This window comes from Manihot esculenta, chromosome 1 (genome assembly GCF_001659605.2).
Source record: "Manihot esculenta cultivar AM560-2 chromosome 1, M.esculenta_v8, whole genome shotgun sequence".
Lineage (NCBI taxonomy): Eukaryota > Viridiplantae > Streptophyta > Magnoliopsida > Malpighiales > Euphorbiaceae > Manihot > Manihot esculenta.
The window spans coordinates 7,735,092-7,753,957 of NC_035161.2; the positions used below are offsets into that span (position 1 = coordinate 7,735,092).

The 18,866-nt window shown below is 34.6% G+C and overlaps 1 protein-coding gene across 1 annotated transcript; it reads right to left on the bottom strand.

Moving 5' to 3' along the window:
* Positions 1-10,081: 10,081 nt before the first annotated feature.
* On the bottom strand, positions 10,082-12,841 carry LOC110607720 (receptor-like protein EIX2). Its single transcript, XM_021746872.2, has one exon. The coding sequence runs from the start codon at positions 12,839-12,841 to the stop codon at positions 10,082-10,084; it is 2,760 nt and encodes a 919-aa protein (XP_021602564.2).
* Between the last annotated feature and the right edge of the window lie 6,025 nt (positions 12,842-18,866).

Genomic DNA, 18,866 nt, shown 5'->3' on the forward strand with positions numbered 1-18,866 from the left:
TTTGGTTGATGCTCATGGAATAAAAAGTTTTAATTTTTTTATGCATGTTGTTGATCATGTATGGGATTATACAGGTTTACAGGTTTTATGTCAGGCTTGCTACGGGTCCCGGCGGCCTTAAGCCGATCTGGATCCTAGCGCCGGTAGCGGTCCGATTTTCGGGTCGTTACAAGTTACTCCTGACTGGAATGAAGTGAGCAGATTTAGTGAGTCTATCCACAATCACCCATATGGAGTCTAGTCTGTTAGACGTCGCCGGTAACCCCACTACAAAATCCATAGCTATGTTCTCCCATTTCCATTCTGGAATCGGCAGTGGGTTAAGCATTCCAGCCGGCTTCTGGTGCTCTAACTTCACCCTTTGACATGTCTCGCAGGCTGACACGAACTGTGCCATGTCTCTCTTCATTGCTGGCCACCAATACACCCTTCTCAGATCTTGATACATCTTGGTGGCTCCAGGGTGAACGCTATACCTCGCATTATGAGCTTCCCTCATAATGTCTGCCTTCAAACTGCTATCATCTGGTACACATAACCTCTTACCGTGCCGAAGAATCCCCTCACTGTCAAATCTGAACTCTGCACTGTTGCCAGACTGAACAGTCCTGGCAATCTTCACTAACTCGGGGTCTTCGTGCTGTTTCAGAGCCACTTGCTCTAGAAACACTGGTGTCACTCTCATCTGTGCGATCAAAGCACCTGTACCAGATAACTGTAACTGTAACCCTTCTTCCACGAGCTTGTAGAACTCCTTCACCACGGGTCTTCTCTCTACTGCAATGTGGGATAAACTGCCAAGTGACTTTCGGCTTAAGGCATCAGCGACAACATTAGCCTTGCCCGGATGATACTGGATCTTACAATCGTAATCACTGAGCAATTCTACCCACCGTCTCTGCCTCAAGTTTAATTCTCTCTGACTTAAGATGTGCTGTAGGCTTTTATGATCCGTATAGATCTCACACTTTACCCCATAGAGGTAATGCCTCCACATCTTAAGTGCAAAGATAACAGCTGTCATCTCAAGATCGTGTGTCGGGTAGTTCAGCTCGTGCTTCTTCAGCTGTCTAGAAGCATAAGCTATCACTCTGTCATTCTGCATCAACACACAACCTAATCCCACTCGGGATGCATCTCAGAACACTGTGAAAGCTTCATCACTGATCGGCAGAGCTAACACCGGAGCTGAAGTCAACCGTCTCTTCAACTCTGCAAAACTCTCCTCACATTCCTCTGACCACACAAACTTCTGATTCTTTCTGGTCATAGGAGCAGCTATCTTCGAGAAGTTCTGAACGAACCTCCGATAGTAGCCTGCCAAACCCAGAAAACTCTTGATCTCTGTCACTGTCGTGGGTGTAGGCCAGTTGGCTACTGCCTCTACCTCTTTGGGATCTACTGCTATACCTTCCTCTGATACAACATGTCCCAAAAAGGAAATGCTCCTTAGCCAGAACTCGCACTTGGAGAACTTGGCATACAAGCCATGCTCTCTCAAGGTTTGAAGCACTAGACGCAGATGCTGGGCATGCTCCTCTGCATTCTTGGAGTACACCAAGATATCATCAATAAAGACGATCACAAAACGATCCAAGTACTCCTTGAAAACTCTATTCATGAGATCCATGAATGCTGCAGGGGCGTTAGTCAACCCGAACGGCATCACAAGGAACTCATAATGCCCATATCTGGTTCTGAAAGCAGTCTTGGATACATCTCCTTCCCTGATCTTCAACTGGTGGTATCCGGATCTCAGATCTATTTTCAAAAAACAACCTGCTCCTGCCAGCTGGTCGAATAGATCATCGATTCTGGGTAAAGGATACTTGTTTTTTATAGTGACTTTGTTCAACTGTCTGTAGTCGACACAAAGTCTAAGAGGTCCATCCTTCTTTCTGACAAATAATACTGGAGCACCCCAGGGTGAGGTACTCGGGCGGATGAAACCCTTAGCTACCAAATCCTGTAACTGCTCTTTCAACTCTTTCAACTCTGTTGGTGCCATCCTGTAGGGAGGAATAGAGATCGGTCTGGCATTGGGCATCAACTCAATCTCAAACTCTATTTCCCTGTCCGGTGGTAGTCCTGGAAGCTCTTCAGGAAACACATCTGGGAAATCTCGAACAACTGGTACTGAGGATGGTTCCCTAACCTGCCTGTCTAGCTCTCTCACATAAGCTAGGAACCCCTGACACCCCTTCCTTAACATCCTACGAGCCTGGAGGGCTGATATAAAACCCCTAGGTGTCCCTCTCCTGTCTCCTCTGAAGACACACTCTGACCCATCCTGGTCTCTGACACTGACTACCTTGTCTCTACAGTTCAGGGTAGCATCATACGTAGATAACCAGTCCATCCCTAGAATGACATCAAAATCTGTCAACTCTAGAACCACCAGGTCAGCTGGAAGGTATCTACCCTCTATGCACACTGGACTGAATCGACAGACTGACTCTGCCAAAGATGGATCACATTTGGGCCCACTGACCCATAGAGGACACTCTAACTCAGACACCATCAGACCCAACCTCTCTGCAGCTCTAGAAGAAATGAAAGAGTGAGAAGCACCGGGGTCCATTAAAGCATACACATCTGAACACCCAATGATGAGATTACCTGACACCACCGTGTTCGAAGTGTCTGCCTCCTGCTGAGTCAGGGTGAAAATCCGTGCTGGGGCTAATGGACCTGCACCTCGGGAACCCATCCCTGATGAAGAGGCTGCCCCTCTTCCTCTTCCTCTGCCACTGCTTGGTGGTCGAACTGAAGCTGCGGACTGGACAACACTACCTGCGGTCATCTGCTGGGATGGTGCAACTAAAGTCGCCTGAGGACATTCCCGTGCATAATGTCCCTCCTGCCCACATCTATAGCAGGCTGTGGATCCCAACTGACAAGCTCCTCTATGCTGTTTGCCACACCTCTTACACACTGGAAAATCTGCGCCAGAACTGGAGCCACTACTCATTCCCAGACCCGACTTAAGCCTGTTCCAGAACTTGCCTCTCTTTCCTCTGAATTTCTCCCATCTCTTCTTACTCGCACTTGCCGTACCAGAAGCCTGTGCCTTTGCTTGCTTGACTACTCCCTGACTTATGGCACTGGCCTCCATCTTTCTAGCAGCATCCACAATAGAGTGGAAACTTTCCTTCTCCGCATGAAGAATCAAAGAGAAATACCTGGGATGAAGCCTTGTGGCATATCTCTTTGCCTTCTTTTGATCTGTATCATATGCCTGACCGACATATGGCAACAATTCCAGGAACTTATCTGTATATTCCTCAACGCTCATCTCCTCCATCTGTCGCAACTGCTCAAACTCCACAACCTTTAGTTCCCTGAAACTGTTAGGAAAAGCCCATCCAGCAAATTCGTTGGCGAACTCTTCCCATGTCATCCTCTCAAGTCTCGGGTCCACATAGTTCTTGAACCATTCTCTAGCTTTCTTGCACTTTAAAGTGAACCCTGCCATCTCAATGGCTCTACCATCATTTGCTCCCAACTAACTTGTTATCATTCTGACTGCACTGAGATACTCAAAGGGATCATCTCCTGTATTGAATTTAGGAGCATCCAACTTTAAGTACTCGGTCATTTTCACCTTACTTCCCCCTGACGAACTGGGTTGCTGTGCTTCCACAACAGGGGCTACTGGTTCAGGAGGTGGTGGTGGAGGAACTGGTTCCCTCACTTCCGGCTGTACTGGACTTGGATGAACAGGTGGGGGTGGATACATGTGATATGGTGGATAGAAGGAAGGATAGGGCATATATGGCATGTAGGGTGGATATGGGGCAAAGCTGGAGTAATCTGACGTGCCTCCCATCGGATACTCTGGGCCCTGAGGAAAGGGTGAATAGCCAAACCCCGAGGCCTGTGCGCCTCCCTGGGACTCCCCCATACCTTCTTTTGACCTTCCTACACCCATACTGACATCTCTACTCTGATCCTCTTCCATCACACCTCTTTCTTCTACTGACCTTCCCCCTCTGCTTACTCCTCTCCTGCTCTCGTCAGAAGACCTTCTAGGGTCTCGTGACGTTCCTTCCCTGCTTGACCTGTGCGATCGTGTCCTTGGCAAGGCAGGTGGACGAGCAGCTGTACCCTCACTTACAGGTGGGACTCCAGTCAATCTCGCGGATAGACGAGTTTCTCGCACCTTAACTCGCTGGAAAAACAACAAATCACATAACACATAAGCAACACATCAAACAAATGCACATGCATAAATCATGGCATTGCACATCAGCATATAGACAGGACTAACATCCTATCCTCGTGGACATGTTTGCCTATGATGCTTGACCTGCTAAACCTCTCTATGAGCCCAACTCTCTCTCTATAGGTCCGACCATGTGAACCTAGGGCTCTGATACCAATCTGTAACATCCCGGAAACCGAACTGCTACCGGCACTAGGATCCAGATCGACTTAAGGTCGCCGGGACCCGTAGTAAGCCTGCTATGAACTCTGTGTACCTGTGAAATCCCATACATGATCAAACATTTCTGTAAAACCAAGGCTTAACCTGTGCACATACTGTCACTGTACTACAAAACGCCAGCCAGAGCTCTCCTCTATGCTCAAGGCGGCTAAACTCAGCTATGTTAAGCCTGGTTCTTCCATATATACCACACATATATGTAAACATAAACTGATCATGTGAAAAGAACAAGGGATTACAACTCTTATAGTCAAACACCATTCTATACACTATACATAAACGTTATCTCTTTACATTTACATGTCCACACTAGCTATTACAAAACTCTGTACTCTTCCTGTACCCTGCTGAGTTCTCTCTGACCTCTGAACCTGCACAACTGGAGTTAGGGGAGAGGGATGAGCTACTATAGCCCAGTGAGTAGAATAGTAATAAAATAACAGGTGATAAAACATGCTCTCATGGAATGCATCACATCACAAGTAATCACATCACCTCGGCCGGACGGATCAAAACTCCCTCTATCTCATCTGGGGTACCGAAGTACCATGTGCCTGGTCCCCGTAGGGCTGTTCCAGGTCTTTCCTCTGAGGGCTAATGAATCCTCACGAAGTCCGTGCCGTCTCACATAAGCAATGTACAAGGAGCCATGCCAAGTACAAGGATAGATGCAATGCGTCATATTCGTGTACACTAATGCACTCACCCTATAGCATATTCATGATGCATGAAGCATGATAAAAGATTCAGTTCTCATATTAAACATTAAGTTAAGTTCCACTCACCTTTAGTTATCTCTGAATTGACTCTGCAGGTTCTGACACTGGACTCACTGCTGACTTCCCTGATTCCTCTGGTCCGTACCTACACAGGTGGACTCAAATGAGGGACCAAACTCACTCAAGAACATCTCTAAGAAACTCCCCAAAACCCCTCTAAATGATCCTAAAACCATCACATAAAACATGCAAAAGAAAGCTGGACAGGGCACTTTCGGCGGCAGGTTCGGCGGCCGAAACCCCACTCCAGAGACGAAACTCATGCATGTTCGGCGGCACCTTCCCTTCTCGAGGGTTTCGACACCCAAGATTCCACCGGACTACAGGAATGCCGATGCCGAACTCGAGTCGGGTATTACAGGTTCCTCTCTAATGAGTCCATGCCCTCAGTCAGCCCGGCCTATTTTAACCGCAGGTTGAGTGGTGTCTGATGAATTAATTTACGTAGTGAGTTCTATTGAATTTTGAACCTAACTCTTCAACCAGGCTCGATCTCAGCCTGGGTGCTAGCGGCCTAGCGATCAATCACCATTGATAACAAAAACCCAATTAAAGCATAATTCAATTTCTGTCTAATTTCATGGAATAGTAAAAGCCTATTCTATAGTAAATTTGAATGTAATATGCTATCATGCTTAAATTGCAGATATATCACAAGCTTTAATTATTAAAAATTCTTTAAATTCAAGTCATTGTATTCAAATTGCAAAATGTATAATTTTTTATAAAAAAAATACAATTTGAAAAAAAAAATAGAGATTCTATAAACATTTTGATAAGTTTGAACTAAATTATTTAATTTCATATTTTAAAATTGTTTCAATATTTATTAAAATTTCAAATTTTAGAAATAATTATGATTTTTCTAAAATAATTAATATTAAGTAAATGTATTTGATAAACATATATGTTTTCACTTTGTATAAAAATAATTTATTATAAGATTTTCCAAATTTTGAAAACTTATAATTATTAAAAGTTAAAAAAATATTGGTGCATTGCGCGGTTTCGATTGTCACTAATAAAAAAATAATCAGATAAAAAAATATTATTTTTATCCGCTCATTCTTTAAACTACTTTAATGGTGACGGATAAAACTTAAAAAATTGACAGAATTTCTCTTTATTATACGAATATGTATAATTTATTATAATTTTAAAATATAAAAACATAAAAAAAATGACAGGTGATTAGTTTAATTAATTTATAATATATTTGCATCATTATTTTCTATTCCTTTTACGAGAATCAAAAGATTATATATATACATCAATTGAAATACATCCATCAATCTGGGCACATAATTTATATATTATTCTTTAAAATTACAAAGAATTTAGAATTGTCTTGACTTTCAGTAGACTATGATGGAGTGTTCAGGTTGGATCACCCAAAGAAATTATAATATTAAAAATATAAGAGTGAGTACAACCATTTCAAAAATAAAAAAGTGAATACAATTTACTCAAGCTTAGGAAACATTTAGTAGATAAAGTGAATACAATAAAAAAGTGAATACAATAAAAAAAGTGAATAAAAAAGTAAATAACAAAAGAAAATAGATAAAGTTTAGATATTTAGTAGTATCAAATATTAAATTAAAATAGGTCAATTCAATAAATATAATTCAATTCAATTAATATAAATTAAGCTTAGAAAACATTTTGCTAAGATATAGTTATCGGAATAATGAATATAAAATCATAAATAAAATATACATACACTCCTACTATACTTTATACGGATAATGTTGGCATCTCAGGTGTGTTAAAATAAAATAATAATGCTATGCGAGCAATGTTGTATCTTAAACTCTATGATGAAAATATTAATTTAAGAGCAAATAAAATACATACTGGTTATATATAGAGCTATCTCAAAGAGTGATCACCTGACATACGCCTCGGTGTGTATACCAAGTGTTTTAAAAACAGTATAAATATATGCTAAACTAAAAGTAAATCATCTATCATTAGTGTGTTATCTACTCGGTATATATACATAGTATAATCGACTATTTATTCCGCCGTACTTTAATTTTTATTTTCATTAATTCAAAGAATATGAATTTATTTTATTCATTTTTATTTTAAATAAATAAAATAATATATATATAAATATATATATATATATATATATATATTTTAAGAAAATATAAATATTATATATTTATCTGCTTACCTATACTTAGAGCAAACTTACCTATACTTAGAGCAAAACAAGATTAGAATGCATACACTATTATCTATATTAAAAGTTGGATCCTCTGTTAAAATTAAAAAGAAAATAATAATATATCAAATAATAAATAAATATTTTAGAATGAAAATATAAAATGTAAAATATAAATTTTAAATACTATATATATGTATATATTTTAAAAAAATTTATCAATATTTCAACATAACTAAAACACTCAAAATTATACAAACTAAAAAATATAAATATTATTTAGATCCATTTATAAAAATTATTAATCCTAAAAATAAAATCTCATTAATTAATTTAATTAAAATTTATTTACTTTTAATTTTCAAATCACAAAAATTACTATTAAGAAAATAAATTAAATTGTAATAATCTGAATAAATCGGATAAAATTTACTTATCTAAATATTAGAATTTCTATAAAAAGTTATTAAATTTTTTGTCAAGATATTAGTTTAAATAAAAATTTAGTTAAAAATTTTAAAAGTTTATGAATTAATTGAATTGAAAAAAAAAATATTTCGATTGATTTTTTTTTTTTTTTTTTTTTTATAAATAGCATAGCAAAGCTTTATTTTTTTCAGAAGGAAGAAGAAAGATACTCTGATTTCGGAATTCTTCCGAAACTAAAACTTTTGTTTATTATATATTTTTATTTTTTTAAAATTTATGAAATTTTTTTTTTAATGAATGAGTATAATAATTTAAATAAAGGTAAATCAGTAAAGGAACGCGTCTAAGGCTAAAATTAGAGTATTATAAATTTAATAATTAGAATAATAAGATTTTACGTAGAAATAAACTGTTTGAAAGCTGATCGTAGAAAGTTATAAGTAGGATGAAAAGAGTAAATCAATTACTCTTTTAATTAATTTCTAACCTGTAAAAGAAAATAAAGAGGAAATAAGTATCACCCTTCCCTTTTTTTTTTGTTTTTTTTAAAAAAAAATTACTAAATAAAATAGTTCCCTTTCTCCAAATTAGTAAGACAGATTATTGATTATGATTTATTATATTTTTTAATTATGTTTAAAATTAATAAAAATATATAATCTATTGAAGAAATTTAAAATGTTTTATTATTGCATTCAAATATGCAAGTGTAGCATGGGTTAAATTAATTTATTGCCCACCACAGATTATTCACTTTGAAAATTTTTTTTAAGCGTTCGCACTCAAAAATTTAATTAAAAAAAATTCTTGATGAAATGAAAAGTTATGTAATTTTAAGGGTTTTTTTTTTCTTTTTATATTTTGGAAATAGTATTAATAATTTATATATAAATTTATTAATATATTTTATTTTTTAAAATTAATATTAAATAATAAAAAATAAGATTTTTGTTAGAAAATATTTTGTATGAAAAATAAGCCTATATTTAAAAATTTATTCTCCAAATAATCGATATCATATATATAGCACATTAGTAAATATTGTTATCGGTCACTGAAAATCAAATTCAAGTATTTTTTAAAATTTAAATCATTTTATATTTTGAAACTCAAAAGAATCACATGATATTTTATGAAATTTTCTTTCCGGATCTATGTTTCAATTTATTAATTTAGATGATTAAGAAGATTTTCTCTAGTAAAAAATTAAATAAATGGAAAAAATTAAAAAAAAAAAAGAAGATGATAGTGACTACTAAATAGCTGTTTGTTCTAACGAAAAGAGAGAAAGGGTCATTTCAGAAAAAAAAAATATAATTATATTTTTATACACATAGGTATAATTTTATTATTTTTTATTTTTATTTATATAATTTTATTTTTATATAAATAATTAAAAATTATTTATATATTTTATATTGTGTGATTATTTTTAAATAAAAAAATTAAATAATTAATTAATTCAATTTGAAATATTTTGTGCAATTAAAAAAAAGTGAATGAGTCTTGTGAGGGCCGGAGGAATTTCTGTATGCTTCCATTGCTTTTCTTGTGTTTGGAACCACATTAGTAATTGCAGCCGTAGGGGAGGGCATTTTGGTAATTAAACCCATCGTCGATTCTTTGCCTGTGGGAGAAGACGGACTTCCGGCGTCTGTAATTCCTTGTGAGCAAACGACGTCGGAGGAGAAGGACCAGCAGCAAAGACCAAACATGTGAAATAATATAAGATGAAGTTGGTTGACAGAGGGATTTAATTTCCAGTCAATTGATTATTTTCATGCTGGATCACGTGCGTGGCACGAGGTTGGAAAATTCAGAGAGAAAAAAAGAAATTGCAAAAAATGCTAAAACTGGGTTTGGTTGTTAGAAATTATTAGATATATAAAAATTGTTGATTTTTATATTAAAATTCGTATGATTTTTTTTTAATTGGCAATTTTTATATTATTTTATAGCAATTTAAAGTTATTGTACTGAAAATTTAAAGTTATTGTACTGAAAATTTAAAGTTAGAAAAAACTCAAGAATATCAAATCCTGAAAACAATCACACAAAAACACATCCCCTTTAAAGAAAATCTTCTAGCCTTCCAAACTTCAAACCTTGAATCCTACATTAAACACTATCATCAACAATTAACATAGAGAGCATTATGATCATGTAATTGAAATTTCTGTCAATTTGCATCTCTAACAACATTAATAAAGCATCCATGAATGATGAGTGATTAAATAGAAAGAACTAACCTTCTCATGCATTTCCTTCTAATTTGTTTCTGAGAAACTTTCTCTTCACTTGATTTGCCCTAATTGCAATTGTTACCCAAAGCTTGTTGCAGACTCTGTCAACTAACCCAAACCAAGCACACCTCCATGAGTCGTTGAAGTACAAGATGCTACAAACTCCAACAAATCCAGCTGCAAATCCCATTCCCATACCACCGTAGAACCAAACCATTTCAGAGTCATCTTTCCTCGTAGTGCCACCTTTTTCATGACCTTTAGGCAATACATCTGCATCATCTGAACAGTTATTCAATGGAGGTCCACAAAGTCCATCGTTGCCGATGTAGATGGATTTGTCATCCAAAGTCTGAAGTTGGTTTCCCTTTGGAATTCGTCCAGATAAGCGATTGAATGACAAATTCAAGTGACTTAAAAAGCTCAAATCAGAAATGCTGAATGGAATAGAGCCAGAGAGTTCATTTTCAGACAAGTCAAGTGATTCTAGTGAGCTTAACTTGCCAATGTTCCAAGGGATATGTCCATCCAATTTGTTTGTAGATAGATTCAGGTTCTGTAGACCTGAAAGATTCATCAATTCCTGGAGAATTTCTCCAACAAAGTTATTTCCTGAAAGGTCAATGGAATAGAGAAATCGAAGTGTTCTACTATATTCAAGCTCCACTCCTTTGACATAAACCTGCACATTCTCACCATAGCTAGCTCTTATAAAGCCCATATAGGGTTCAGCATTAGTGTAATAGTCCCAATGCCCTTTCTGCTCGTGCATAGCAATTGCAGTAAAATTGCCAAAACAATTAGGTATGGTTCCAGTCATCATGTTATTTGCCAAGTTCAATATGCGAAGAGAAGCAAGGTAGCAAAGCTGCAGAGGAATCTCACCTTCAAGTTTATTAGAGTGAATACTCAGTACTTTCAGAGAAGATAGGCTCTCACCTATCCATGAAGGAATAAAACCATCAAAAGAATTCATGCTAAAATCAAGAGTCTCCAAGGATTCTAGATTCCTTAATGACATTGGGATCTTTCCCTGCAGAGTATTGTTTTGCAGATGCAGGGAAACAAGCGACTCTTGAGAACCCAAGGACATTGGAACATCACCACTCAACATATTACTTGAAAAATCAATCACAGTTAAACTTGGCAAATTTCCCCAACATGAAGGTATTCTTCCTGATAGATGATTATTCGAAAGATCAAGAATTTGTAAAGATTCAATCCTGCATAAAGTAGCTGGAAAGGTACCATTCAAGTAGTTGTTGGAGAGGGATAAGAGTCGCAGACTTGGCATCATTTCACTGAGATTCTGGGGAATCTGGCCGTGGAGCAAGTTGTTGGAGATATCCAATATGGTTGCATCAAAATGAGAACAGGTTAAAAAACCATCAAACTGGTTAGATTTCAACAATATGATCCTATATTCGTTAGCATAAGTTGTGTTCAGTTTTCTGAAAGGTGGCAAGGTCCCAAACAACTGATTATAAGATAAATCCAATCCTACAATATTGGACGAAATATTTTCAAACCAGTCAGGGATGTTATCTGAGATGCTTGCATTAGACATTTGTAAAAATCTAATGCTCTTTTGTGTTTTGAGCCACTGTGGAAACGAAGGCCCTACTTCACAAGATGATAAAGCAATCCAGTCAAGTTGAAAAGGAGGTATCCATTCGGGATCTATATCAAAAACTAAAGAATTCCGACCCATATTCAACTCAATCAAGCTTCTGAGGTTTAACAAGTGAAGTTCAGAAACCTCCCCATGCAATGAATTCTGACTGAAACCTAGTCTTTCAAGGTTGTAAAGCTGTCCAATGGATACAGGGATTGAACCCCAGAAAGAGTTTTCATTAAGATAAAGAACTTTCAGGCGTTTAAATTGTCCCAAATTATCTGGAATACTACCAGAAAAGGAATTGTTTAAAAGATACAGATGCTCTAAACTGTTCTTGATGCAACCGGATGAGTTGCCAAAAGTTCCAGAAATCTCCCCGCTGAACTTGTTGTAACCCAAGTGTAGCTCAATCAAATTGCAAAGCCTGTTCAACGTGTTGGGTATGTTGCCTTCCAAAGAATTAAAACCCGCACTAAGGGAAGCAAGAGAATTAAGATTACTGATATCAGTTGAAAGAGACCCTCGGAAAGCACTAGAATACAGATCAAGATTTTGAAGTTTGGTAATATTATATAACCAGCTAGGGATTGTGGAATGGAAGTTGTTCAATCCAAGTTTGAGAACCTCAAGAGATGTAAAATTGACATGTGAAACATCACCAATGATGGAAAGCTCACAATTCCACAATTCTAATTCTAGTAAAGAAGGAAGCATGTTTATTGACTGCAACCAATTGTCACACTTGTCCAGGACCACGTACGGCAAGTATAAGTATTTCAAAGAAGATGGAAAATGGAGACTGTGGATTGCCAATGAAGGATTCAAACTGAGATCAAGACACTGCAAGTTTGAAAGATTTCCAAGATGAAGGGAAATGTTTCCCATGATGGACGCCCAAGAAAGAACGAGCTTAACTACATGACCGGTTATGTCATCGCAAGTGACTCCGTGCCATCTGCAGCAATCATCCCCCACCCATGAAGGCAACGAGTTTGAATTGTTGAGGAGGCTTGACTTGAACTTCACAAGAGCTTCTCTTTCAGTCTTGATACAGCTTCCATTGAAATTATCTCCATTGCAGAAGGAGGAAACGCTTTGAAGTAGAATGAGCAAGGCAAGAATCTCAATAACATTGGCAGTTGATGTTCCCATAACTTGTCAATTCAAAAACAAACACTTTAGCAGATTTTAGAAATTAAATCTATAATATTTATATGCTTATTTTGTAACTAATTTACAAATTTTAATATATTTAAACATATTAGCATATTTTTATAAATAATAAAATAATTAATCAATAATGATATTATTAATTAATGTTCAATATAGTTTCTATTATATCAATTTATAAAAAATATATTAATATATTTTAGAAATTAGTTTTCATTAATTTAATATTAATTTTTTTAAAAAAATTATTTTTTAGTCCATGAAATATATCATAATTAATGAATTTATCTTTCTATTTTTAGAATCTAACACTTCCGTCTTTAAGTTTAATTCCGTCAAAATCCAATGTACATCCATAATATGAAAAAACTCGCTATTTAATTCCTCAATTTGAAAAATATATTAAAATATTTCTGACATTTTAAAAAGTCTATTAATTTATCACTAAATATTTTACTATTTAATCCCTATAGTTTAGAAAAAATTATTAATTGGTTTTTCAAATTATTAAAAAGTTTATTAATTAGTCTCTCCATATCAGGGGTATTTTAGATTTTTTTTATAATACTTAATAACTAAAATTAACAGAAACACTAACTAGTAGACTTTTAAAATGTCAGAGATATTTTAATAAATTTTTCAAATTGCAAGCAGTAATGACAGCGAGCGACATCATAAAAGCATTTTCTATTGAATTTTAACTTTTTATTTTTAATAATTTAAATTTTATATATTTTAGTTTTTATTACCTTTGCTGAATTTGAATCTTAAATTTTTTGAAATTTTTATTTGTTTATAGAGATTGAGTTTGAGATTTTCTTTTTTAAATTTTGACGAAATTAAACTTTAAGAACTAAAGTGTTGAATTCAAAAAATAGATGAACAAATATATTAATTATACATCTTTTCCTTCAATTCTTTGAGAGGGTAATCTATAAATTTGTAGAAATTAAATTTTAGGGACTAAAGTGTTGGGTTCTAGAAAGGGTAGTTCGGTCATTTTTCCTATCACTAACGGTATTTTTGATGGAGGAACCTCTAATTTTAACGGAATTAAACTTCAGACGAAAGTATTGGTTTCTTAAAATAGATGGACGAATCTATTAATTACGCTATATCTCAAGGATTAAAAAATAATTTTTTCAATTTTTTTCATAAAATGATCTTTTTATAAGGGTAATTACCATTTTTTATAATATAAAATATATAATTTTCATCTCTGTAGACTTAGAAATTCATGCCTTTGGTACAAAAATTCCGATTAAAGCATTAATTAGTTCAACTTTCACTGGAATGGCATGGGTGCCAGGATTTCAACCTCTAATATCTTATCCTATGACATTGACTCGATCAAACAAGGACGAATAAATATCTCTAGAAATGGACGAATAAACAATTTTTGGCTTAAAAGTAAAAATAAGACTTTGAAAGACTCATCTCTTTAGACTTGGAATTTTGAGTCATTCAGTGCCTTTGGTACCAAATTTCCAATTGAAGTACAGATTATTAATTCAATTGCTGTCAATTTTGTTGAGACGATATTATCAGACTTTAACTTTTTTTTTTTTCATTTGTGATTTTTTTAAAATTTTTAATTAATTTATAAATTTTTTAAACTCAAAAAGTCAAATAAAATAATAACCGAAAATATTATTTTTAACTAATAAACAATATATAAATACACTCAGAAATTAAAACAGATAAAGTATCATTAAAAAGAATAAATCATTTGGTGTAACCAGCATAATATATAACTACTCCAACTAGCATATGAGCAACCACATTAACTTGCTATCGAATCTAAAGTAAAATTTAATGAATACAAGGAGTTTTATTTTAAAATCAACCTTTTGTACGTTAAGTTGTTTAAATTAAAAAAGAGTCTCTCTTAAAGCAATAGCCTCTGATGAATGAGGAGCGAGTAAATCCTAAAAAATTTCTAAAACTCTAATGCAAAAGTTTGTCCGATCATTTTGAACAACAACCGTATAAAATGTACACCATTCTTGAGCATATAGGGTTGCATCTAATTACATTATGCTCTACTAATTGCAGTACAACTCCAACCATAAATACGTAATACAATCACATAAAATTAAAATAAATAAACAAGAGCACTCCGAGACTTAGTCTGGTGGAAAGGACATCCTGATAGACTTGAGAGGTCTAAGGTTCGACTCCCCCAACCTCCTATTTCAAAAAAATAAATAAATAAACAAGAAGTTTTCACCGTACAAAATTTCAGTTAATTAAATTGATGTATTGTGGATTAATAAATAAAGTTGAGTATATAAGATTAAAATTCAACTAATGCCTTTGGTAGCAAAATCCCAATTAAAGCATAATTAAATTTCTGTCTAATTTCCTGAAATAGTAAAAGCCTATTCTATAGTAAATTTGAAGGTAATATGCTATCATGCTTAAATTGCAGATATTACACAAACTTTAATTATTAAAAAATTTATTTATAAAAAATTCTTTAAATTCAATTCATTTTATTCAAATTGCAAAATGTATAATTTTTTATAAAAAAAAAGTACAATTTGAAAAAAAAAATTGAGATTCTATAAACATTTTGATAAGCTTGAACTAAATTATATAATCTCATATTTTAAAATTGTTTCAATATTTATTAAAATGTCAAAATTTAGAAATAATTATGATTTTTCTAAAATAATTAATATTAAGTAAATGCATTTGATAAATATATATGTTTTCACTTTGTATAAAAATAATTTATTATAAGATTTTCTAAATTTTTAAATATTATAATTATTAAAAATTAAAAAAATATCTATGCATTGCGTGATTTCGATGGTTACTAATAAAAAAATAACCAAATAAAAAAATATTATCTTTATCACACTTACTCTTTAGTCTAAATCTATACAGATGGATAAAATTTTAAAAGTTCACAGAATATGTATAATTTATTATAATTTTAAAATATAAAAATATAAAAGAGATATAGATAATTGGTCTAATTAATTTATAATATATTTACATCATTATATCTTATTTCCTCTTCGAGAATTAAAAGATTATATATACATCAATTAAAATATATCCATCAATCTGAATATATAATTTATATGTTATCCTCTAAAATTATAAAAGATTTAGAATTAATCCAACCTCTCTTAAATTCTAATAGAGTGTTAAGGGTGGATCACCCAAAGAAATTATAATATTAAAAGTATAAGAGTGAGTATAATTTACTCAATGAATAGATAAATAAATAATAATAAAAAATAGATAAAATTTAAATACTTAGTAATATTAAATTAAAATAGATAAGCTAAATAAGTATAATTTAATTCAATTAATATAAATTAAACTAAATAAATATTTTACTAAGGTATCGTTATTGAAATAATGAATATAAAATCATAAATGTAGTAAATAAAATCTACATATACTCATAATATGCTTCCTATGAATAATGTTAGCATTTTAAATGTGCAAAAATAAAATAATAATAGAATGAGAGTAATGTTGGTATCTTAGACTCTATGATGAAAATATTGGCTCAAGAAATACTAGCCAGAGCTATCTCAAAAAGTCACCACTTGACATACGCTAAACTAAATATATATGCTAAACTAAAAATAAATCACCTGATTAAGTGTTATCTACTCGGTATATATATATATATATATATATATATTTTAAAAAATTATCAATATTATATTGTAATACCCGGCTAGACTCCGGCATCGGAATTCCTACTGACCGGCGGAATCTCGGATGTCGGAACCCTCTAGAAGGGTAAAATATATTTTATAGAATGTTTTTACATGTTTTTAATGGTTTTAATGAAGAAAGAAATTGAGTTTTGAAAGAAAAAACTAAGGAGGCAAAACCCAGGTTCGACCGCTGAACCTTAAGTTCGGCCGCCGAACATGGGGAGCTTGCGGAAGCTCCATTGACCCCTAAAAGTGGTCTGGCCAGCCACCTATAAAAGGCCCCTTATCTGAAAATGGGCGAGTTTTCTCCCTCTATTTTCGGGCATAGGTGAGATTTTGCCCTTCCACGGTCGATTTGTTGTTTTCCTTCAAATCTTACGAGTTTTTGACAAGCTTTTATCTTTGTTTTGAAGTTTTGAGCACAAAATCGAAATTTTAAGAGTTTGGAGATTCCGGAGACCAAATTCTCCCAATCTCTAAGTTGGGTCGCATCTCCTCTCGATCTTCAAGAGGTAAGTGTAGATCCATACCCCTTTCTATATTTTAAGTAAGTTTTATGAAGGGTTATGAGGTAAAGATGCATGTTTAGGCTAGTTGTATAATGTTAGGGTTATGTTAGTTTAATGAGAAATGTGATGCTAAATGTGATGTTTGTTGGGGTATAGGCTAGTTTTATACCCCTATATGCTTGATAATGTGTTTATGTATGCTTTTGTGTGTTGAGTATGAGTTTCGAGGGTTTTGGGAGGCTAGATGTGGGATGGCAGAATCGGGTTCTGCCACCCAGAAGGATCCAGGTTCGGCCGCCGAACCTGCCTGTGGAGGCAGCTTTAGGCCGCCTAAACTCACCCCCGAAAGTTGGACTTTCGGCTTTGGAGGGGAGTTTCGGCCGTCGAACCTGCCGTCGAAGGATAGTGACTTTCGGCTCTGGAAGGACCTTCGGTCGCCGAACCCTGCCCCCGAAAGTGCCTGACTTTCAGATCTGTAAGGGCTTTCAGCCGCCGAACCTGCCGCCGAAAGTCCCCTACCCAACCTTCCTTTGCCTGTTTTGCATGCATGTTTTGTGATGTTTTAAGGGGGTTTTTGGGGAGTTTTTTAGAGTCATGTTAGAGTTGTTTGGTCCCTCATTTGAGTCCACCTGTGTAGGATCGGACTTGAGGAACCGAGGAGGCCAGTAGTGAGATAGCTGCTTCAGAGTCTGTTGAGTATCAGTCAGAGGTGAGTAGAACTAAACTTTATGTTTTAAAGTAACTAAAATTCGAGCATGTTCATGCATCACGAATGCCATGTTATGTATTAGGTTGTTTGCATTAGAATTCACGAATATGATGCATTGCATAATATGATGTTGATGTGGATGGATATTGGATGACCCACTAGCCCTCGATATGATATGTTGTGATACGGTATGGAAGTCCAGTGAGGCCCATTTTACGCCCCTAGCACGATGTAAGAGAAAGACCAGTGAGGCCCATTCTACGCCCCTGGCGCATTGGATATGTTATGTTATGTCATGTTTAAGAGAAAGACCAATGAGGCCCATTCTACGCCCCTGGCACAATTGGATATGTAGAGGGTTATTGGTGACAAGTTCATCCTTGATGTGAATTGTTTGTGATGTGATGTATTTCATGAAAGCATATGTTTAAATAATTGTTTTTTTTACTGTTCTGCTCACTGGGCTTTACTAGCTCATCCCTTTTCCTTAACCCCCAAGTTTGTAGGGTCAAAGATAGCTCAGGAGGTCTGCTAGAGGCTAGTATATGTTGTGTAATAGTTTAGTAGTCGACATGTAAAATAATGTAATGTATTGATTTGAGGATTAGTATTGTGCTTGGCCCTAAGGTATGGTTAATCCCTTTTGGGTACATGATCTTTATGTAATGTTTTTATTAATGAGATGTGAACCAAGCTTGATATATGTAATGTTGACCCAACTAGAGCATTTGATGAGGGCTCTAGTGTGGGGTTTTTATGTATACAGTTATAGTGCATGCACAGGTCAAGTTTGGTATGTGAAAAGTTTAAAGTTTTTATGAAAATATATGATCATGTATAGGATTTTATCAGGTATACAGGATGTATGGTAGGCTTGCTACTGGTCCCGGCGACCTTAAGTCGATCTGAATCCTAGCGCCGGTAGCGGTCCGGTTTTTGGGTCATTACAGAATGGTATCAGAGCCCTAGGTTCATATGGTCAGACCTAGAGAGTGTCGGGCTCATAGACGTTATAGAAGGGCAAGTACAATAGGAAAAATCATGTCCACTAGGATAGGATGTAGTCCTGTCTTGATTTTGATGTGAAATGCCATGATAATATA